At 40.9% G+C, this 25,027-nt stretch overlaps 1 protein-coding gene across 1 annotated transcript in view; it reads right to left on the bottom strand.

Moving 5' to 3' along the window:
• Positions 1-5,147: 5,147 nt before the first annotated feature.
• The window catches only part of ARL15 (ADP ribosylation factor like GTPase 15), a 422,067-nt gene continuing 402,187 nt past the window's right edge, over positions 5,148-25,027 (bottom strand). Inside the window, exon 5 of the mRNA XM_040339353.1 lies at positions 5,148-5,910. Within this exon, the coding sequence (XP_040195287.1) occupies positions 5,758-5,910 (153 nt within the window). The 3' untranslated portion in view covers positions 5,148-5,757. The remainder of the gene's footprint in view (positions 5,911-25,027) is intronic.

Below are 25,027 nucleotides of genomic sequence, written 5' to 3' on the forward strand. Positions count from 1 at the left end.
AAGCAAAGCTTGGCTCTCTTGGACTGCACATGTTTTCGATTTATTCATGCAATCTCCTTGAGGATGGATGTTGGGCTATGGGATGTAAATGGCAGAAATCCTTAAAGAAGAAGTAAACGATGCCAAATATATATATATATTTTAAAAACCCTGCAAAGGCATAAATACATATTTACCTTAAAATAAAGCCCTGCACTGCTGCACTGTGAGCTCTGACAGATACTTCCATCTCCACCTGATCTCCCAACTGGGTTCACATCCTCTGGCCATCTGATTGGCATGCACACGGGAGTCACGGACCATGGCACAGAGCTCTGAAGGAATGGCACGAGTATACCGTCCCTTTGGAGCGCATGCGCAGGTGACATCACCAGCTGCACGAAGTGTGAATCTTTTCTAAAATGTGCAGGTTTAGGAGATATTCATAGTACCTACAGGTAAGCCTCATTTATAGGCTTACCTGTAGGTATAAGTTTACAGAATGGGTTTACATCCTCTTTAGAGGTGATGCCAGCTTCTACAGGAGCAAGGAAGAAAAGACATACACCAAAACACTGTGTAGGCACCATAGTAATGCTGTGTATTTTTGAGTGAGGGTCCAAGTTATTGTGGCAGCAAACTGCATCGTTTCAATTTTTTTTTTTTTTTTTTGCATAGTGTAGTAAACCTGGAATGTCTGCAACTTATTTTTGGATAGAGGTTTCCTCACTTTCTGCCCAGTGAGAATGTAGTCACTGAGATTAGAAACTAATGAATTATCAAAGCCTCCCCACTTCTATTTAATGAAAAAAAGGTTCAGGCAGGATTTACATTTTAACGAAAGCTAATAAATGTAAAAAAAAAAAAAAAACACATTGGTTACTGATCTATACACAGTACATATTAATTGGCAGAAATCTATAGATCACTATATATACACACACAACTTGAATTATATTTTAATCTATTGACATTCATGGATTTCTGAGATATTTTTTCCATATCCAATATACATTCTGCAAAACCCTAAATGGGTATTAAAACTCAAAACATTTTCGGAAATCAGCTGCAGATTACTTGCGTTTGGAAGTCATAATGATGGGTTTTTCAAAAATCTTATCACTCAAATCTATAAACCAATAGAACGAAGACAGCTGTTCTACCAAGTGCATCAAACATAACTTATCAACAAAGTGACATGCATGTGCTTCTAGACCAGTGGTTCTCAACCTTTTCAGTGGCGTGGCCCCTTGATAAAATTTCCCAAGTTGTGGGGACCCCCAACAGTAACATTTTCGTAGCGTGGGTTGTTGGCACCCAAGGCAAGACAAGTAATTTGCGCCCCTAACCCATGAACATTTAGTGCTCCCTGAGTCCCTTCCACTCGTACAATATTAAGACCCCTTATGGTACATTTTAGCATGTACCACTGTTCTCCTTACTTTCCCTTTTATCTCTCTCTATCCCCATCCCTCTCTCTAGCCCTTTTTCTTCTTCTCCAATTACTTCTCACCCTTTTCCTTTGTTCCTCCCTCCTCTTTTCCTCTCCCTTCCATGTATTCTCTTGTTATTCCTTCTCTTACTTCTTGAAGGATGGAACGAGATGAGTGGTAGGGAGAAGGGATGAGTGGCAATTCTGGTGAAGGGGGAGGGGGTGGGATCAGTTGCAGTGCTGGGGGAGAGTTCTGATCAGCCAACTTAGGTGCTCTTGATCAAGATTATCTGCTGATCTGAGAACTGTAGTGGGGACTTTTAATGGCAGCTCTAATCACAGGTAGTGTTACTCACTGTGTCTCTAGCTTTGTGGTGTCTTTCACCCAAGTGAAATCAGGAGATAGGATCTCCTCTAGCCCCTCCCATTTCACATTCCTCACCATTCTGCTGACCTCTAGTCTCTGCACCCCACCCATGCTGTAAACTGAATGGACGGCTGCATAGGGACTGAGTGGGCAACCGCGGGCTCCAGTAACAGCCCAACTGGAGCGGCCACAGGCTTCAGGGACAGGCCTGCTGGGTGGCCACGAAAAGGCTGGAAGAGCAGTGCAGGCTTCAGGACCAGCCCAGGATTTGGTGACCCCTGGCAAATCATCATTCGACCCCTGAGGGGGTCCCGACCCCCAGGTTGAGAACCACTGTTCTAGACACAAACTGGAAGTAACAGAAACCACAAACTGGATAGTAAAAACTTTTCTTTAGGTAGATTCACCCGAAACCGATTTCGGCATCCATTTTCTCTTGTATGTATACTTTTCAAACCATGTCTCCAACGATATCTCCACACCTTATTCCCTAACTCCACCTACTTGTTGGGTGGTGGTTATGCAAGACTCTTATTTTGTCTAATGGATTTTAAAATGTATGTTACATTATAAAGACTGTAGAAGATGGCGTTAGTTTCCTCCTGAGATAAGAATAGTGGATGATTAAAGCAGACCTATTGTCAAAAATAGGAACTAAGCTTCCCTTCCCACCCTGCTCTCTTAAATGCATAAATGGGAGCCCTAACAACTTTTACTGGAAACCCCCTACTCCAGGATTTCTCACTGTCCATGTTTGTCTTTACGGGTGAAACCACATTTCAGTATCCCTCAGTGTTCAATCATGTGATTAAATGTTTGGGTATTCGGTAATGTGACATCCACTGAAGGGAAGGCTCAACTACTTTGAACTCTGATTCTGTAACTTGGCAGAGATCACAACCTGTCATATGATCCGAAAGCAGCTGTTTCCCAAGTTTTCCAAGGCTTCTTCCATAATCAATTTTTTTAAGGAAAGCATAATCAGTTTGGACCAGTTTTATTTTAGATATATTCTTTTAAGATCATACATTTTAAAACTGTTGCTTTGTAGCTCTATGTGTGTAAAATATATGCACACATTCATATTTTATATATACACAGTATCTCACAAAAATGTGTATACCCCTCACATTTTTGAAAATATTTTATTATATCTTTTAATGTGATAACACTGAAGTTATTACACTTTTCTACAAAAATTAAAGTAGTGAGTATACAGCTCATATAACAGTGTAAATTTGCTGTCCCCTCAAAATAACTCAACACACAGCCATTAATGTGTAAACCTCTGGCAACAAATGTGAGTACACCCCTAAGTGAAAATGTTCAAACTGGGCCCAATTAGCCATTTTCCCTCCCCGGTGCCATGTGACTCAGTGTTACAAGATCTCAGGTGTGAATGGGGAGCAGGTGTGTTAAATTTGGTGTCATTGCTCTCGATCTCTCATACTGGTCACTGGAAGTTCAACATGGCACCTCATTAGAAAGAACTCTGAGGATCTGAAAACAAAAATGTTGCTTTACATAAAGATGGCCTAGGCTATAAGAAGAAGATTGCCAAGACCCTGAAACTGAGCTGCAGCATGGTGGCCAAGACCATACAGCGGTTTAACAGGACAGGTTCCACTCAGAACAGGCCTCGCCATGGTCGACCAAAGAAGTTGTGTGCACATGCTCAGCATCATATCCAGAGGTTGTCTTTTAGGAAATAGACATATGAGTGCTGCCAACATTGCTGCAGAGGTTGAAGGGGTGGGGGGTCAGCCTGTCAGTGCTCAAATCATATGCCACACACCGCATCAAATTGGTCTGCATGGCTGTTGTCCCAGAAGGAGGCCTCTTCTAAAGATGATGCACAAGAAAGCCTGCAAACAGTTTGCTGAAGACAAGCAGACTAAGCACATGGATTACTGGAACCATGTCCTGTTGTCTGATGAGACCAAGATAAACTTATTTGGTTCATATGGTGTCAAGCAGGTGTGGCAGCAACCAGTTGAGGAGTACAAAGATGTGTTTTTTGCCTTACAGTCAAGCATGGTGGTGGGAGTGCATGGTCTGGGGCTGCATAAGTGCTGATGGCACTGGGGAGCTACAGTTCATTGAGGGAACAAGGAATGTCAACTTGTACTGTGACATACTATAGCAGAGCATTATCCCCCTTCCCTTTGGAGACTGGGCCGCAGGGCAGTATTCCAACATAACGATTCCAAACACACCTTCAAGATGACCACTACCTTGCTAAAGAAGCTGAGGGTCTGTGGGGCATCATCAAAACGGAAGGTGGAGGAGCGCAAGATCTCCAACATCGACCAGTTCCGTGATGTCATCATGGAGGAGTGGAAGAGGACTCCAGTGGCAACCTGTAAAGCTCTGGTGAACTCCATGCCCAAGAACGTTAAGGCAGTGCTGGAAAATAATTGTGGCCACACAAAAGATTGACACTTTTGGCCCAATTTGGACATTTTAACATAGGGGTGTACTCACTTTTGTTGCCAGCGGTTTAGACATCATCAGCTGTGTGTTGTTATTTTGAGGGGACAGCAAATTTACACTGTTATACAAGCTGTACACTCACTACTTTACACTGTAGCAAAGTATAATTTCTTCAGTGTTATCACATGACAAGATATACAAAAATATTTACAAAAATGTGAGAGGTGTACTCACTTTTGTGAGATACTGTGTGTGTATATATATATATATATATATATATATATATATACATACATATATATATATATACATACATACATACATACATATATACACACATATACATACACACTACTATACATACACTCACATATACACTCTCTCAAAAAAGGATATCAAAGCAATATGGGCTAACTAAAGAGATGGCTCAGCAGATACCATTTGCTTTGCAATTCCCTTTCTCCAATTTATACATCCCACTGAGCTGTCTAGGGGTGTATTTAAACCTGCGAAAGCACCCTGCCTCTGCAGCGATCACACGCGAGTGATCGACCTTGGATGCAGACTGCCTAAATCCAGGGCCAATCACTTGCATGTGATCGCGATTAGCTGTGGGAGCCAGGAGCCTCTCAATATTTTAAGTGGGGCTTCCTTTTGCAGGAAACATCACTGGGGTTCTTGCATCTAATCAGAGGCAGATGTCTTGTCTGGTATGAATGCACCCTAATAAGGGAAGAGCCACTCCTGTGGTTCCATAAACAACCAACTTCTTTTAGCATTGTATGAGAAACGACACAATGCTGAATGTGAGACCTATAGCTTTACCAGCTAAACTCAAAATATTGCTATGCAATATTTATCATAAAAAAAAATAATATATATATATATATATATATATAAATATATATATATATATATATATATATAATGTGTGTATGTGCACATTAATGTATATATGTACACACACATAATTTTTCTAAAAATAAAAACACGTGAAAAGTACTATACATTCCCTTGAAAAGAGCTTGGTGGACAGGGAGAAAAAAGTTCCAATTTCTTTCAATAGGTCCAATGTGCATCCCATCAGCATCAGTCCATAACTGAAATACAAGTTTTGTGTGCACAGAAACGTATGGCTACAATACTATTTTAAGACATGTTTTGCATGAAAAGATGAATTGTAATAGCAATATAAATATTCTATAGGTGATTGAATTGATGAACATCGTTCGTAGCCAATGTTGTTCATACAGCTGTTCTAGACGATATTGATTGATCCCGTTTTCAGTCATCCAGCCTATTTTTATGAATTATTTAAAGTACCAGTCCTGGCCTACTTAACCAATACTTGGGTATATGGCTACTAAAAAGATACTATCCACAAAACAAATTTAAAAAAAGAAGCAATTCCATGTAGATATAAGGCAGCAAACAATGCAGACCCTCTGCGACCCAGACACGATGCTGCTGTCCATGTTTGATGTTCCTGGAAAGTAAAAATGCTCCCAGGTGAAACATTGAAGAAGCCTGCTGCATTCGGAATTTTTCACAACTGAACAGGCTCAAGTTCTCGATCATCTAAAAGGTTTATTAGCATTGAAAAGCTGTCCTTTACAGCTTCCATGTTGTCCAGTGAGGTTGGCTGTAGAATCCATCTTTTTCCTCGTGCCAGTGGCTCAAGTTCAAAATACTTCTTGATCTAGAAAAGAGAAAAAATGTATTTAATCCAGGAAAAATTGATGCACTGTACATCATAACAATTCAACTCAAACACGTGGTTTCTGAAGTGTAGTCCATTTTCATTTTTTTGCCTTTCTAAAATAAAACTTACGCCAAACAGAGCAAGAAAGTTAAGTCAAGTCAAGTTAAGTTAATCAGTAGATGTAGTAACGCTTTATTTCTAGTTGGTGCATCCACCATCTGACCCATGAAATTGTCCTGCAAGAGTTAGAACTACTTTAATTTTTCTTAATATCAGCCAAAAATGGCATGCACTGTTTTCAGTAAGTGGGCCAATTGTAAATATAATAAAAAATGTATTTGAAATTTAGGCAAGGCTAGGTACTCCCCCAGTTTCCATGGAACCAGTGCTGGGCTAATCACCAGCATGGTGTCACTGCAGGAAATAAATCACATTTTCCTGCATACCAAGAAGTATCAGGTATTTCCCTTTACTTCTAGTGGCAATAAGAGGCTGAAAGGAGAGCAAGTATGTGCTGCCGGGGAGGGTGAAATTAAGTGAACCTGTTAAATTGCCCTGTACGGAAAAATCACAAGTTCACTTTAAGGTGGTAATATGAATATTTGAGCATAAAAGGAGTGAGAAGTTTCCACTATAAGTTATCCATATCAGTTGTCTGCATGGATTGGAAAAAAAACTACAAAACATCTAAAACCATCATTCTTAGAAATGACTCTCAAAGAAGAAAATGCACCCAAGGCAACACAAAATAACAAGAATGGACAGCATGACAACTCCCATCACAGAAACAGACAGCGCACCTTTCCAAAAACACAAAAGGGCTCAAGTAAGTAACATTTGTGCAGTTACAGTATCGTGCATTTTTCAGGTGTGTCTTCTTTACATTTTCCATATATTTTGAGTGGGCAAGGCATATTCTAAAGTCATGACATATCCACAAAAACAATGTCTAATCTTGTTTTTCAGATCTCCCCGTCAATAAAATGTCAACAGAAAATCAAATGTCATATGAATCAATGACTGAAGCGGTACAGCCCCTTCTAAGAAATTATTATTTTAAACATCTTTTGCTTATTTAATATAGTTTTTTCTTAATTTATTATGAAATATGTTACACTACTGTTGAATGCATAATTTAATAAAATCTGGTTTTGGTTGCACACCTGCATGTTAAAGCACATCAGACATAATTTCTAGATTCCAGTGGCAATATACAAAGTAGGCTTTTGGACCACAGACCCCAAGCTTTTATTGTTTGGGTTTATGCTGATGCATTCAATGTCCCACCCTCAACTCCAACATGACTTTTCCTATATATGAATGAGGAGGAAAATGGCGCCTCTAAAAAATAATTTGTGATAGTAATTAAGCAGCTGCCATCAATTTTGTGATAGATGCCACCAAAAACTGTATACCCGGTGTTGAGGCGCTAGCTTGAATAATCTGTGTGAAATATACAAATCCCAATTTACAAATAAAAAGACAACCACTAATTGCAGAGAAAACAATTTGCGCATTCAACTTAACAAAAACAAACAAAAAAAGTCCTGTGATTGCAAAAACACCACAAAAAAATGACAAAAAAGTAAAAGAAATTGTGAACATGAATTATTTCCTCTATTCAAATTCTTCCTGTCACCACATGTGCTCTTCTTATGCTACATCCTCTTAATTTAATAAGTGCTCTCCTTATAATATGTGATCCACCACCTAGTGTAAGTGGGCCCACTCACCAGAAGCTTTTGGGCCACCAGGACCCTCACAGCTTTTGCAACATTAAAGGATGGTACATGCCCAGCGTTCACCCCCTTGGTCCCTCTCATCCAGTCACACCTGCAGGAAAATCCCAAATGGAAAAAGTAATAGCGCAATAATCGTGCAATACGTTTTTTTTTATTGTAAACTCTTTTTAATACATATGCAAGTCCACTCACATGATTTTGTGCCATGAAGCGGCACCCACTGTTCAATCGCTAGGATTTTAATCACATTCCTCACTGTTCGTAGAAACGAACCAGCGTGCGTTCCACCTAAGCCGGAGGTGATGTCAGCAAGTCCCGGAAGTTGCGCTGCTGTTATGGACCTCAATGCTTTTCCCCGGAAAGGCATTATCAGGAAGTCTTTTCAAATGCACGAAATCTCAGAAATATTGTGGTCAAACAGTCCGAAGCCCCAAAAATGTCAGATTTAGGGTGAATAAGAATACTTTTACCAACATATCAGAAATTATTGAAGACTTGCAAATTAATCAACCCACTTTAAGGATGGTTTCACTCCTAAGCATTTGCGTTATCCTGCATGTATATATATATATATATATATATATATATATATATATATATATATATATATATATATATATATATATATATACACACACACACACACACACACACACACACACAGTACGGTATATTCAATTCCTGGACTGCAAGCAGTTATAGGCAGCCCTATCACTTTTACAGGGATGGGAAGGGCCCCTCCGCCCACTGCCTCAAAGCAGTCAGGTTGGCTGCCCACAGAGGAGATTGAGAAATATCTGCTCCCCCATCTCCTCTGACAAAAGTAAGTTAGCGATGCAAGTACATGATTCTCAAAGTACTTGCCTGCTAAGTTACGGCGGAGTAGCGTAAATTGGGCGGGCGTAAGGGCGGCTAATTCAAATTTGGCTGAGGGGGTGTGTTTTATGTTAATGGGGCTTGACCTGACGTGATTGACGTATTTTACGAACGGCGCATGCGCCGTCCGCCTACATATCCCAGTGTGCATTGCGGCTAAGTACGCCGCACGGTCCTATTGATTTCGACGTGGACGTAAATGACGTAAATCCCTATTCACGGACGACTTACGCAAACAACGTAAAAAATTTCCGAATTTCGACGCGGGAACGGCGGCCATACTTTAACATTACTATTCCAACTATTTGATGGAATATCTTTAGGCCTGATAATGCGTTACGTAAACGGCGTATCTGTACTGCGTCGGACGGGCGTACGTTCGTGAATAGGCATATCTAGTGATTTACATATTCTACGCCAACCGCAATGGAAGCTCCACCTAGCGGCCAGCCTAAATATTGCACCCTAAGATAGGACGGCGCAAGCCGTCGTATCTTAGATAGGTTTAAGTGTATCTCTGTTTGAGAATACACTTAAACTTAGGTCGGTGCAGATTCCGAGTTAGGTCGGAGTATCTACTGATACGCCGGCCTAACTATGTGAATCTAGCCATTTGTCTCTTGGTTTCCGTGAATCTCTGGACTATCAACTGAGAGGACTCGGAGGCCTGTAATGCTGGCTGCACACAGTCGCTTGCTTGCTGGGAGTGGAAGCAGGCGGAGCTCCGTGGAAACTGGAAGTTGGTTCACGAGGGTAAACATTCCTGCCTCACGTTTTCATTTCATCGTTCTCATCAGTGGACAAAAATGTGGTGTACTTTTCGTCACTGTAAAAATGCCGCTGACTAAAATTTTGAAGAAAAATGTTGTCAACGAAAACCTGGTTGCCATTTCACAGGTGTGCACAATTTTAAAACGGATATGTTTGGCATCTGTGACAGACCCAACCAGGACAGGGGCTTTTGGAGGGTACTGCAGGATGGTCTCTTGCCTACTGACTATGGGCCCTGGCTTTTGAGAGGGAAGATCAGTCTCTAACTGATGGACAACCACATGATGAGCGCTGAGATCAATTCTCTGAATAAGGACAATAAAGCTTTCCTTCTGTGAATGGAAAGGTGCACTATTAATCTTGTACAGGTTAATGATCAAAGAAAATATGGTGGCCCTCCTACAGAAAAATATTTAACAAAATCCCTCAAGAAATCTATGAAGATACATTTCACCTTTTCAGACTGCTGGAACATTGTATACGTTTGGTGTCTTAGACTGTCGCCAGACGCGGGATCCCTGATTAATCAAAGCATTGACTAGGTGTGAATTTACATTGTTAATTGAGTCACCTATTGTTTCTGTCTGTTGGCTAAATCGGTTAACTCTTGGGAGGTTCCTACATGATGGGATTAGCCTTGTGTCAATTCTACCTCGTTATCTAATAATTGTGTGATGTTTTGGATAAGATTTGGTTTTATTGTTCACATGGTGCCTGTCCTAATTTTAGGTGTATAAAAACTTGTATTTCCGGTTTGAATCGAAGTTAGTGTTGCCTAATCTTGGGTGCTCAGCTATAATACCTGGGTTCTGGTTCCAGACTGGAGGAAGCGATATCTTGACAGAAGCACCCAAGCATCACAGTATCAATTTATAATTTTTAATGTTTTCACACAATTCCCACAACCTTCACCCAGTATTCACACATATTTTCAATTAAATCCAATTAGAAAAAAAATGGTAATCGTTGTGTGAAAGCATTTAGAAATAGACCCCATAGTATAAGCCCTTTGGGGCAAATACGAGACTGATATGTAATTAGCAGTGAAATAACAACCACAAATGAACAGTTTAGTAACCTTGAACAAGCTGAGGTAGTAGGGTGAACAGATGAGGATGATTAGGTCTCAACTCCTAATCACTCTTTGGACTACTGGTGACCATCAGCACAGCTTAGTATTTCCTACTCTGAATGTTTCTTGTCTTGTAATATAAGCCAAGTATTTACTCCTCAGCCTACAGAGAAGGCATTTCCACTGTAAGTCTATGTGGCAAAACTGTTTTTAACTCCTTTACCGCTCAGCCACGGCATCCGTTTAATGGGGTCTGTATGCCCAGAGCGTGGAAAGGATTGCCGATCATGCGACCACTAAGAACGACTATCACAGTGGTCACATGATCGGGAGTCCGTCCCGCTAGCTACCAATCATTAGTGTGGACCGAAAGCGGTCTTTGACAGCTCAGTCCCTGTGCTGGGAGTGTGCAGCGAGTGCGCCCTCAGCACAGAAACTTCTGTCGTCTATTGACACATATTATATGTGCGGCATGTGGGCATTACATGCCCACCCATTTGCTGCCGCACATAAGTGTTAAGCTGCCAGCAAAACGTTAAAGACATTATTGCAGGTTTTTAAAAATGTTTTCTGAACGACTTCTTTGTCAGCTAAAGAAAGCATTATATATTTGGTTGGGTTACTTTTTCTAAAACTTACAGTAGTTTCCAGAGCCAACTTTGGTGGGGGATAAAATATTCTACTAGGTTGCATAAACCTTTAGGCTGGGTTCACATATATGGGAATGTGGGTTTCCCCACATTCAATTCGCATGACAGGTGAGTATGACCAGCTATCAAAAGGAGCCAATTCACACAGGTCCGGGGCGGCTTCGGTGCAGATTGCAGAAGGGTCCCGTGCGTCCTTGGGTCTGGTTCAGGTGCGAACTCAGTCAAAAGTTCAGACCTGATTTACACCTGAATCAGTGAACAGGATTGCATGAGACCCCATGCTGGGAACCGTGGCCAGAGATATGTGAACCAAGCCTAAATGTTTTTGCTGATCCAGGGCCTGTCACCTAAACCTTACAGCAGGGGTAGGCAAGCCTCAGCCCTCCAGCTGTGGTGACACTACAAATCCCATCATGCCTCTACCTCTAGGAGTTATGCCTGCTATTGTCAGGGTCTTGCAATGCGTCATGTAGCTTCAAAACAGCTGGAGGGCAGAGGTTGCCTACCCCTGCCTTACAGGGTACTTCATAGGAGAGCCGTTCTAAAATAATTTGGCTTCTGAAAAAGCAATTAGGGTCAATCATCATTCATTCACAATTTCATCAATCTCAGTACTAGAAAAACTAATGCATTTCCAGTTAAACAACTGTTTAGGATTTCAAGAATACTTTCATTGTGTATCAACCTGAAACTTTGTGTAAGTTAATCTAACAATTCTTAACATACCAGCAAAGTATTGCCTGAACACAGTTTAGTTTGCAAATTCTTTTGTGGAAGGGTATTTTCTTAAGGAATATTAGTTTTCCACACTCCTACCAAAATAGCCACAAGTATGCAAAAAATATTCTGACACTTTAATGTGCAGTATATATCACTGTCCGGGACATGTTTAAGCAGCAATAAAGGAAACATTTGTTTATTTAGAAACTTCATTAAAAATTAGTGAGTCTATGTTCAATGCCAACAGAAATAACTCTTCTGCAAAATATGTGGAAGAATAAAGGCAAGCAGTAGAGAATTAAACAAACATGCAACTACAAAATACCAGCATCAACAAATATAGAAATCAATCATCAAAGGAGACAGTATGGTCATTAAAGGTGTTTTCAGGAAAGTAACTGACTTTTATTTGACAAATGCATGAAACAGAAACACAGCTGAGCTGCCCACAACGCAGTGATTACATCATTGCATCTAAACTTGAATATTTAGTCTTTAAAACAGTTAATGATATAAGCAGTCGAAGTGGTCAACATCGTAAATATATAGGGGCCCTCAACATGTCTGGGGGGTGGCACACAAAAGTTTAGCCTTTGTGCATTTTCTATTCATTAATAGAATTAAAAATGTATTTTGTACGAACCGGCCTTCTAAAATGCTACTTGTTGAGGCATTTGCAGGTGACAGATAAAAGGGACATCATACCCCAATTCCTCTACAACTTTATGACAATATCTAAAAAAAAATCCCCAGCCATTTTACAAACAGCTTCAACTGCCCCTAAATCAACCACGGAATACTTTCCTTGTCCAAATCAAAAGGCGGAGCATGTGGTCTCAACACATTGCCCTATTATGAAAAACGGTTTTGTGTACGCGGCATTAATCCCTCTTTACCACATTCAAGAACACTTCTCGTGCAGCTACATTACCTACTTAAATATGTAAAACATTCAGTCTAAAATTGTGAAATTTTTAACTCTGAATATACACATATATTTCACTTTGTATGATTTGTCAACTGCAGGCAATGTCCTTGGCACCATACGAAGGCTGGCCATACATTATGTAATTTTCTTACACAATTTTTCTTTAGAATTACCAAAACCATATAATAGGGAGGTCAAACCTAAACAATTAAATTGGCATGCAATCGCCTTCACTACATAGTTGACGGTAAATTGCAAACCAGACAAGGCTTTTAAAAGGAACAGCCATCTTGTTGATGATTCAATTGTAAGAGGTATGCCTTTAGGAAATTATGTGGAAGTGTCAAAGGAAGTTAGGTGTTTGCCCAGTGCTACTGTTAGCAGAGATAAAAGACGCATTTTAAAAACTGTCAAAAAAGCTTGTGAAGAGAGCAATGTTGATGTTGTGCACCTTGGCACAAATGATTTGTCCCAGAATGTTGTGAGTTCTGTACAGAAGGGTTTTCAGAATTTGGGTCAGGATCTTCAACAGTTAGGGTGTACCGTTACATTTTCAGAGGTCTTGCCTGTGTATAATGGACAAGAGAAAGTACTTTGTATAGACAAGTTCAATGTTTGGTTAAAGGATTGGTGCAAAGCTGAATTTTTTGGCTATGTTAGTGATGATGATAAGGTAGCGTGACATTAAGCTGTTCAAAAGAGGTGGTCTGCATCCCTCACACAAGAGCACTGAGCTTCTTAGTATGGAATTTTAGACACATTTAAACTGAGAAACGGGGCAGAGATATAATTGATGAGCATTTTTGTTCCCAGAGGGTTAAAAAATTTAGGGTTTGTGTTGCAAAGGACCTGGCTGATGGGGTGGCCATTATAGTTAAGGTTTTTGGTGGTAAAATTAAAGCAGTAGATAGCAGTGTTTGTCACGTGCACTAATGCTCAGAGTGTAGGCAAGTAGCTTTGTGAGCAGACAGCTCTTATGTTTGGGGACAACTTGGATCTTGTTGCAATTACAGCGACATGGTTCAATGATTCAAATGGCTGGGAAATAACTATACCATGGTGTACACTATACAGGAAGAACAGAATAGGGAAAAGGGGAGGTGGAGTTACCATATATGTCAAAAATAGCATAACGCCAACAATAAAAACAAAGAAAATACTTGAAACCCTCTGGGTCTGTCTCCCAACCAGAGAGGGATCTTCCCTTTCCACTGGTGTAGTATACAGACCCCTAGGGCAGACTGAAGATCATTATAAGTTGTTGAATGACAAGATAACTCAAATGGCAATGAAGGAAGAGGTTTTGATTATGGGGTACTTCAACATGCCTGACATTAACTTGAATTCTAAAACTGCTATTACAAGCAGAAGCAGGGAGGGGTAATGGAAGCACTGAATGGGATTTCTCTAAAACAGTTAGTAAAAAGGCCCAACCCAGACAGGCAAGTCAGTAGGAATAAATCCGGAGAAAAAAAAACATTCTTCAATAAAGAGGTAAGCGGTACAGTAATGGTGAAAAAAAAAGAAGCATATTGAAGATTCAAAGAAACAGGAGATGTAGCTGACAGAGAAGAGTATAAAACTAGACAATAGGAGGCCAAACACATGATCAGTGCTGCACAGAATGAGGAGGAAATTGCTAAATCTATTAAGAAAGCAGATACAACCTTTTTAGGTATTTTAGTAATAGAAGGAAAAAATGCAATGGGATCACTAAAATGAACAGTGGGCACAACATAGATGTTGACCTGGATGTAGGTCAACATCTATGACCTGGATGTAGCAAACAATTTAAACAGTTACTTCTGTCCAGTCTTCTCAGAAATATTATGCACTAACAAAAACACATTGGGGGAGCACATTGATTCTATTAATGACGGTTCATTTAAATGGCAGTTCAATATTTGTAAATGTAAAATAATGCACCTAGGGAAAAAAAATCCATTGACAGATTACAATATAGGGGGTACAGTGTTAGCCAGCACTACAGAGGAAAATGATTTGGGGGTACTTATTTCAGATGATTACAAAATCAGCAAACAGTGTGACCAGGCAGTTGGAAAAGCAAATAGAATTCTAGGATGCATCACTAGTGGGATCACCAGTAGGAGGAGGAAGGTTTTGATTGACTCTATATAGATCTTATGGAGACCTCATTTATAATACTGTGTCCAGTTCTGGAGACCTAATTTACAAAAATGTATTGATAGGATAGAAGGAGTCCAGAGACGGGTAAGGAGAATAGTGAAATGTCTTGGGGGGGATCAAACATATCGGGAGCGACTTCGGGAACTTAGCTGACCGGGCCATAGACTTATAATGGCTATAGCACAGTCGGATAAATCTGGGAAGGTGTACTATAATGTCCTCTCAGAATTGTGCTCCCACACACCCTCTGGGGCATGCCCTTGGGAATGTCCATGACCATCAGGTCCTCCGGACCCGACGCATCAGGGAACGGGGTAAAGGGCCAATGACAGAGGCCCTTTACCATGTGATCACCCCTTCCAATGACAGAACGATCAGCTGTCAACAGACTAGAGCATGTCCGGATCAGCTCCCCCCCGCACCGATCGGTAGAGCGTGCAAGGAAAGGAAGAAGCCGGTGCAGCAGCAATGTGGGCTGGATCAGAAGTGCCCTGATCTCTGCCCATTCCTGCTCATCCATGGCTCATCTGTGCCCATCCATGCCACATCAGTGCCACATTAATGCTCATCCGTGGCACATTTATGCCACATCAGTTCTCATCTGTGCCACAACCATGCCACTACAGTGCCCATCACTGTCTCACAAAAGTGGAATAGATAGTCAAATTAGATGTGTAATTCATGCTCCTAAAACACCCGACGGTGCTCCCTGCATGTTGGGCCTCTGTATGTGGCCTTGCTGTGTAAGAGTCTCACACATGTGGTTTTGCTATACTCAGGAGAAGTAGCAGAATGTATTTTGGGGTGTAACTTTGCTATGGACATGCGATGTTAGAAATATCTTATAAATCAGGGGTCAAGTCCTGGGGAATAAAGTGTGGGAACTCCCACCCAAGATCCACTCCCTCACCAAAAAAAATGATGGGGGGTGGGTGGTATGTAGACGAGAGGGGTGCGGAGTGTATGGGGGTGGGTAGTATCAAATACACCACTGTCCACTTATGCATTAGTGACCAGTGGCAGGTAATTAACCCCTTTGTGCTGCATTAGTGACACCAATGTCAGAGTTTATGAACCCTTTCATGCTGCACAAAATAGGGGTAATAAACACTGACACTGGTTTCACTAATGCAGCACAAAGGGGTTAATAAACTGCCACTGGTCACCAATGCATCAGTGGAAGTACATTGACCCCCTCATTGCTTAATACCATTGAAAATTAACCCCTCCCAAGAAATAAAAACGTCAGACAGTTAACACAGCTAAGCCACTGTGATACAACACTGCCTTAGGTAGGTTAGGTTTTTAGCCTCTGCAAACTTACTTACTTACTCCCCCCTTCAGTACAGATTTCCCCCCTTCAGTACAGATCCCCCCCCCTTCAGTACAGATTTCCCCCCCTTCAGTACAGATTTCCCCCCCTTCAGTACAGATTTCCCCCCCTTCAGTACAGATTTCCCCCCCTTCAGTACCATAATGTACCTCAGATGATCCTGACATGCACAGAAAGAGGAGGAGGAGGCGGGCCGCTTCACTGTGCCGAGACTGATCAGAGCCGCGACCACGGAGACCAGGGTGGGATCTGGCGGGTGTCACTCCAGTGCGGCTCCCACCCCCGCAAAGCCACTACCTCAGGTTCTTCTCTCCGTGTGTTTTCTGGAATTGCGCGCCGCTGCCTAATCCCGCCCGCTGTCTCTGAACCCACCTGCTCAGCCTCGCTGTCTCTTCAATGGGGGGTGCACCCACTTCAGTCGCCCCCTCCGCCCCCCACTTAGAACCCACTGCATTCCCTTCTATTGTCTGCTCGAGTCCTGCAAAGGGAACAGCGTTCCTGCTGTGAAAAAAGTGCAGGGACGTCGTTCCCACAGGACTCGAGCCCTGTTATATATAGACAACTTTGTGTAAATAAATTATTAAAAAAAAATGCGTTATCATTTTCCAAAAACTGGTGGGAAAAAAAATGACATGTTTAAATGACTCATTATGCCTCAGATTATACGTTGAGCTGTTTGCTTTAGAATGTATTTTAGAGTGCAATTTGTGGTATGCATATTCTGTGCGTGTGTGTGAGAAAAAATCTTAATACTGCAAAGAATTTTTGGAAAAAATTACAACTTTGGAATGTCTACTTTCCAAAAAGGGATAATTTGGGGGTATTTGTGCTTTACAGGTTTGTTAGGGTCTCAAGAAATTAGATAGGCAATCAGTACATCAGGTGTGATCAATTTTCAGAGATTGGAATCAGTTTGTACACGGTCGAATTTCGAACAAATTTTCTTTTCAAAATCAGAAAGTTCGTTTTTTTGTGATCCGATGATGCCACCCTTGATTTTACGAAATTCGGCCGACCAAACCTTCATGTTGCCGGGAATATTAGTTTCTCTCTGGGAATATTCTTTTCTCTCTGGGAATACTTTCTTGCACATGCGCATTTTTTTTTATTACATTTCTCGCACGATTTTCCCATAATTGATCAGAAAATCGTTTGTTTTTCAAAAAATTTCCAACACGTCGGATTTCTCAAATGGGGATTTCAGCATGGGGACAGATTTGTACTGGGAGGATTGGAAATGTATGCTCTTGAATGGCAGGTCAGCAAGCCCAGACTGATCTACCAGCCACTTGTCTGAGATCTACTGGTTGCTGGCTCCTGATCTACAGTATACCACGCAAAAATGTTATAAAATGTTATAAAAAAAAAAAAAAAATACAAAAACATGTATGGAAAAATAAGACAAAAAAACAGGCAGGTTCGATGAACCACTCATTCTCTTTCTGCCATCACTTTTCTATGTTTTCTAATAGTGTGACACTATTGTATGTAAGCACGCATGCGTGTGTATATATATATATATATATATATATATATATATATATACACACATATATACATATACACAGTACAGACCAAAAGTTTGGACACACCTTCTCATTCAAAGAGTTTTCTTTATTATCATGACTATGAAAATTGTAGATTCACACTGAAGGCATCAAAACTATGAATTAACACATGTGGAATTATACATAACAAAAAAGTGTGAAACAACTGAAAATATATTTCATATTCTAGGTTCTTCAAAGTAGCCACCTTGTGCAGCAGACACATCTCTAGAACTGTTAAGAGGCGACTGTGTGAATCAGGCCTTCATGGTAGAATATCTGCCAGGAAACCACTGCTAAAGAAAGGCAACAAGCAGAAAAGACTTGTTTGGGCTAAAGAACACAAGGAATGGAGGAGGAGGTGTGATTGTGTGGGGGTGCTTTGCTGGTGACACTGTTGGGGATTTAATCAAAATTGAAGGCATACTGAACCAGCATGGCTACCACAGCATCTTGCAGCGGCATGCTATTCCATCCGGTTTGCGTTTAGTTGGACCATCATTTATTTTTCAACAAGACAATGACCCCAAACACACCTCCAGGCTGTGTAAGGGTTATTTTACCAAGAAGGAGAGTGATGGGGTGCTGCGCCAGATGACTACCTCTTGAAGCTCATCAAGAGAATGCCAAGCAGTAATCAAAGCAAAAGGTGGCTACTTTGAAGAACCTAGAATATGAAATATATTTTTAGTTGTTTCACACTTTTTTGTTATGTATAATTCCACATGTGTTAATTCATAGTTTTGATTCAGTGTGAATCTACAATTTTCATTGTCATGAAAATAAAGAAAACTCTTTGAATGAGAAGGTGTGTCCAAACTTTTGGTCTGTACTCTGCATATATATATATATATATATATATATATATATATATATATATATATATATATATATATATATATATATATATATATATATATATATATATATATATATATATATATATATATATATACACATACACACACACACATATACATATACACACACACACACACACACATATAAACACACACACACACACACACTGACAAATTTGGATATTTTCACTTAGGGGTTACTCACTTTTGTTGCCAGCGGTTTAGACATTAATGGCTGTGTGTTGAGTTATTTTAAGGGGACATCAAATTTACACCGTTATACAAGCTACACACTCACTACTTTACATTGTAGCAAGGTGTCATTTCTTCAGTGTTGTCACATGAAAAGATATATTAAAATATTTACAAAAATGTGAGGGGTGTACTCACTTTTGTGAGATACTGTACATTATACAGCCCACTTCCTGTTACTTGTCTGGTCATTAGCCTAGGCTTATGACATCATGCACAGCATTTATATAAAATCAAATGCGCCAAACAGAACTGTTATTTGAAAAAAAGATGCTGGGTGTATCTTTGTGTGTCTGTTCCCTTCTGCAGTAGTTATTTTGGAAGCACTGATCAATATTAGGGATAGGAGATGCAAATCTATAAAACTGGACTGGCTAAATACATTCTAGAGACATCAAAACAAAGGGTATTTTCTTTGCTCTGATTGGAAGCAGTGGCAGGGAACATTATCTTTACTGTTAAATTTAAAGGGCTGACTCTGAAGGGGTGTGACATCTGCAGAGAGACCACTACTTCCACAGAGAGAGCTAGGGTCTTGCGCTACACAATGCCGACAGGAATTATATTCTAAAAAAATAAATAAATGGTTTTGCCTAGAGATGCACTTTAACAATGCACCACATTGTCTACCAAAACAAATATAATAGATTGAAAAGATTTTATAACCAATCAGTGGCAGAATTGTTGTTAGAATTACAATCCCTCGATAAAAGGTCTCTGGACAGCCGCTACAAATTGTAGCCTTTTTTTAAAGAAGGACAGCACTACAAGTCACAGCAAAGTAAAATGAAACCCAACTGCTGACGCGTTTCACACTGAAACTAGTGCTTAGTCATGCTATGACTAAGCACTAGTTTTAGTGCGAAACGCGTCAGTGGTAGGGTTTTATTTTACTTTGCTGTGACTTGTAGTGCTGTCCTTTTAATAAAGGCTACAGCTTGTTCAGAGTACGGCTGTCCAGAGACAATTTTTGTTCCTGCATTGCCTGCACCTGAGTTGTCTGCAGCGGTGGATGTTTGTTTGGGTTCCCACCTGGAGCAGCCATTCCCTTCCCCCTCGATAAAAGGTAAAAGGTAAAATATGAGTGGCTGGATAACAACAGACCAGTAATCAAGTTTTCTTAAGCCTTCACTGTACAACACCTCTTAACAAAAACTGTATGAACACAGTAAATTGCCAGATACATGATATTTTCAAAGCACCTATACTATGTATGGAAATGTTATACATCCCAATAAATTCTTCCTAAAGCACAAAAAGCCAACACAATGACATAAAAAATAAATACAAAAAAGTTCTAACACTATAAGGTCTAATACTATGAAATTCACATCTATACATCATGCCTTCAATTAGATGACACGGGGCAATTACCAGTGTAGATTATTATATTATATTCAGAGGCTTTGTTTTATTCCATCTCATTGTGCAATCAATCTTAGAAAATGACAGCTACACCATCATGTTAGCAAAACAAATTTAAGACCAGGCACTTCACCAATAATTTGACTGGTGTTAAGCTGACAAATATTGCAGGATAAAGCTCTCACACAGATTGTCTGACACTCCCCTCCTTCGAGTAACTAGAGATTATATACAGTGCTTATTTTCACTCAGAAATGCAAAAATGCCATCACTCTCAAATGTCTAGGAAAGGCTAGACAATGTCTGCAGCACACGTCTAACACTGGCAATCCCCATCTACTTTAAGAGATCATGCATATTACATATACATGGCATTAAAATGATTTCAAAGGTTTAAGAAGTGAACATGTAACACATACTGGATAACAGGATGGCGGTTCAGTTGCTGGCAACGATGCCTTACCTCATTGCGAAACTGCTCTTGATTTACAAGAACCATGCTGCCCGATTTATTCCCCCCCCCATTTCTGTGGGGATGTTCTAGGTGTTCGTTTCATCCCACAATCCAAAACATTCTAATGGTTAGACTGGCTACAGAATTGGCCTTGAACATATTACTGAGGTTGTCCCGATAGCACTTTAAAGTGGAGGTTCCCCCTAAAAAAAAATTCTAACAATACATTCAGAAGACTGCGGATAATGTACCCCATTACCAATTCACATAGGGGGGGGGCAGGATCTGGGGGTCCCCTTTGTTAAAGGGGTCTTCCAGATTCTAATAAGCCCCCCGCCCGCAGACCCCCACAACCACCGGGCAAGGGTTGTGGGGATGAGGCCCTTGTCCCCATCAACATGGGGACATCCTTCCCATGTTGAGGGCATGTGGCCTGGTACAGTTCAGGAGAGGGGGGGGCCGCACTCTGTCCCCCCTCTTTTCTGCGGCCGGCCAGGTTAACGTCCTCGGATAAGGGGTCTGGTGTGAATTTTTGGGGGAACTCCATGCCATTTTTTTTAATTTGGGGTGGAGTTCCCCTTAAAATCCACACCAGACCTGAAGGGTCTGGAATGGATATTTGGGGGGAACCGCACGTCATTTTTTTTTAAATTGACGGCGGGGTTCCCCTTAATATCCATTCCAGACCTGAAGGGCCTGGTAATGGAATTTGGGGGTACCCCCACGCTATTTTTATTTATTTTTTTATGATTGGTTTTGCTCTTAATTGCCAGAGCCGACAATTCATTATAGCCGCAAAGCCGGTTTTAAAATACTTTTTTTCCTTTCAGAAATGACACTTCGTGCAGGGACAGTTCTAAGTACTGTAAACATGCACTATTTCACATGCTAACTTTACATCCCCCCAGGTATGAAATTTAAAGTAATATTTCACTTTTATGGTTTCACTTTTAGCATTATTAAATTCACTGCTCCCGAAAAAACGGCCGTTTTTAAAACTTTTTTTTTGCATTGATACATGTCCCCTGGGACAGGACCCAGGTCGATCTTAAAAAAAAAAAAAATGGACTCTTCATGTCTCTCTATTTCGAATCTTTTCTCTCTATGTAGAACACTATTGGACTAATAGTTAAGGTTAGGCACATTCGACCACAAAACGAAAACAAAGCATTTATGTCGGATCTTTCGGTTTTCGTTTTCTGTGCTTTCGCTATCGTTTGTTAAAACGATAACGAAAATACCTGAAATTCGGACGAAAACGAATGCACATGTCTTGTTATTACAGGATCCCACATTGTAAACCTTTATGGAAAATCGTGGAAAATTTGGGTGTGTGTGCGCATGCGTGCGTGTGGGAGGGGGGGGGAGGACGGGGGTCTCTGACAATGGCAGCTTCAACAATGCTGGGTCTCCACATCTGCGGTGAATGGACAGGGAGTTATATTGAAAACCGTGGCCATATCAAATTTGTGTGTTTCACCATTGTGCATGCACTACATGCAGGATATCTTCTTTCTGGAGTAGAACAATGTTTCATTTTTGTTCTAAGGGAAGGAAAAATCATATACCCTATTTATCGGCGTATAACATGCACCCCAATTTAAGAGGGAAGTTTCAGGAAAAAAAAAAATATATATATATATATATATATATATATATATATATATATATATATATATATATATATATATATATATATATATATATATATATATATATATATATATATATATATATATATATATATATATATATATATATATATATATATATATATATATATATATATATATATATATATATATATATATATATATATTTTTTTTTTAATAAACCACTTTGAAGCAAAATAATGGTATCTGAGCATTAATGCAGCCTGATCTGTGCTCATCTGCAGCCTCAATGCAGCCAGATCTGTGTCCATCTGCAGCTTCAGTGCAGCCTGATCTGTGCCCATCTGCAGCTTCAGTGCAGCCTGATCTGTGCCCATCTGCAGCTTCAGTGCAGCCTGATCTGTGCCCATCTGCAGCTTCAGTGCAGCCTGATCTGTGCCCATATGCAGCTTCAGTGCAGCCTGATCTGTGCCCATCTGCAGCTTCAGTGCAGCCTGATCTGTGCCCATCTGCAGCTTCAGTGCAGCCTGATCTGTGCCCATCTGCAGCTTCAGTGCAGCCTGATCTGTGCCCATCTGCAGCTTCAGTGCAGCCTGATCTGTGCCCATCTGCAGCTTCAGTGCAGCCTGATCTGTGCCCATCTGCAGCTTCAGTGCAGCCTGATCTGTGCCCATCTGCAGCTTCAGTGCAGCCTGATCTGTGCCCATCTGCAGCTTCAGTGCAGCCTGATCTGTGCCCATCTGCAGCCTCAGTGCAGCCTTATCTGTGCCCATCTGCAGCCTGATCTGTGCCCATCTGCAGCCTGATCTGTGCCCATCTGCAGCCTGATCTGTGCCCATCTGCAGCCTGATCTGTGCCCATCTGCAGCCTGATCTGTGCCCATCTGCAGCCTCAGTGCAGCCTGATCTGTGCCCATCTGCAGCTTCAGTGCAGCCTGATTTGTGTCCATCTGCAGCCTCAATGCAGCCAGATCTGTGTCCATCTGCAGCCTCAATGCAGCCAGATCTGTGTCCATCTGCAGCCTCAATGCAGCCAGATCTGTGTCCATCTGCAGCATTGCTCCTCACTGCAGCCTGATTGGTGCCCATATGCAGACTATAAATTTACCAAAATGCCCTGCCTGTTCAGTGCCCATCTGCAGTCTCACCTTTCAGTGTCAGATCATCCCTGTTGTCTCCGAGGGAAGAGCGGGAGCGAGCACCACAATTACATAGAGCCGCAATCTCATTCCTGTGTACTCGGCGCTCCATCACTCACAGCCACGCCTCCTGCCCATATGATAGACATTACAGTGGTCCAATTCGGGAGGCGTGGCTGTGCATGACGGAGCGCGGGATACACAGGAAGGAGATCACGGCTCTATGTAATTCAGCGGCGCTCGCTCCTCTTCCCTCAGACAGCAGGGATCAGCGTATAACACGCACAAGCAATTTTCCCCTGATTTTAAGGGGAAAAAATGTGTGTGTGTGTTATACGCCGATAAATATGGTACTTATTTAATATATTAGTGCCTTGCAATGTCTCCAGATGGGTATTCTTAACCACTTGCTAAAATATGTCGGCAGAATGGCAGCGATGGGCAAATGGGCGTACAGGTACGTCCCCTTTAAGAAGCAGTGCATCGTGCGCCTGCCGCACTGTGCATGACCGATGTTCGCTGGCAGCCTAGCGATCGTGTCACAGAGAGGCAGAACGGGGAGATGCTTATGTAAACAAGGCATTTCCCTGTTCTGCCTAGTGACAGGACAGTGATCTACTGCTCCCTGTCATTGGGAGCAGTGATCACTGTCGTGTCACTTGTAGTCCAGCACCCCCCCCAGTTAGAATCACTCCCTAGGTCACACTTAACACCTTCCTCAACCCAAGTGGTTAACCCCTTCCCCACCAGTGTCATTTACAAAGTAATCAGTGCATTTTTATAGCACTGATCGCTGTATAAATGACAATGGTAAAAAAAAATTGCACCAAAAGTGTCCGCCATAATGTCGCGGTAACAAAAAAAATAAACGCAGATCGACGCCATTACTAGTAAGAAAAATAATAATAAAAATGCCATAAAACTATCCCCTATTTTGTAGACGCTATAACTTTTGCGCAATCAATATACGCTTATTGCGATTTTGTTTTATTAAAGACATGTAGAAGAATACATATCGGCCTAAAATGAGGAAAAAAAAATTTTGGATATATTTTTGAGAATATTTATTATAGCAAATAGTAAAAAATATTGCTTTTTTTCAAAATTGTCGCCCTTCTTTTGTTTATAGTGCACAAAATAAAAATCACAGAGGTGATCAAATACCACCAAAAGAAAGCTCTATTTGTGGGAAAAAAAATGATGTTAACTTTGTTTAGGTGCAACGTCGCATGACTGTGCAATTGTCAGTTAAAGCGGTGCAGTGCCGAATCGCAAAACGTGCTCTGGTCAGGAAGGGGGTAAATTCTTCCGGGGGTGAAGTGGTTAAGAGAATCAAGTCCAAGTCTGCCGTTTCCTTGAGAAAAGGCCACCAGCTGGAGCTGATCAATCTTTGCATTGCTAACAATCATGCAGGTTTCAGATGTGTTTAAAAGCGTAGTTTACAAAAATTATTATACAAAAGACCATGAATACTGTAAATGTGTTTGAGCCTTTTGCCCAGCAGATTACAAAACTCCGCTCATGCAATGCCTGCACTCTGTTGTATATAAAAAAAAAATAATAATAATATCTTCAGCCTAACCACTTGCTTACTGGGCACATTCACCCCCTTCCTTGCCCAGGCCAATTTTCAGCTTTCAGCATT

Source organism: Rana temporaria, chromosome 1, assembly GCF_905171775.1.
Source record: "Rana temporaria chromosome 1, aRanTem1.1, whole genome shotgun sequence".
Lineage (NCBI taxonomy): Eukaryota > Metazoa > Chordata > Amphibia > Anura > Ranidae > Rana > Rana temporaria.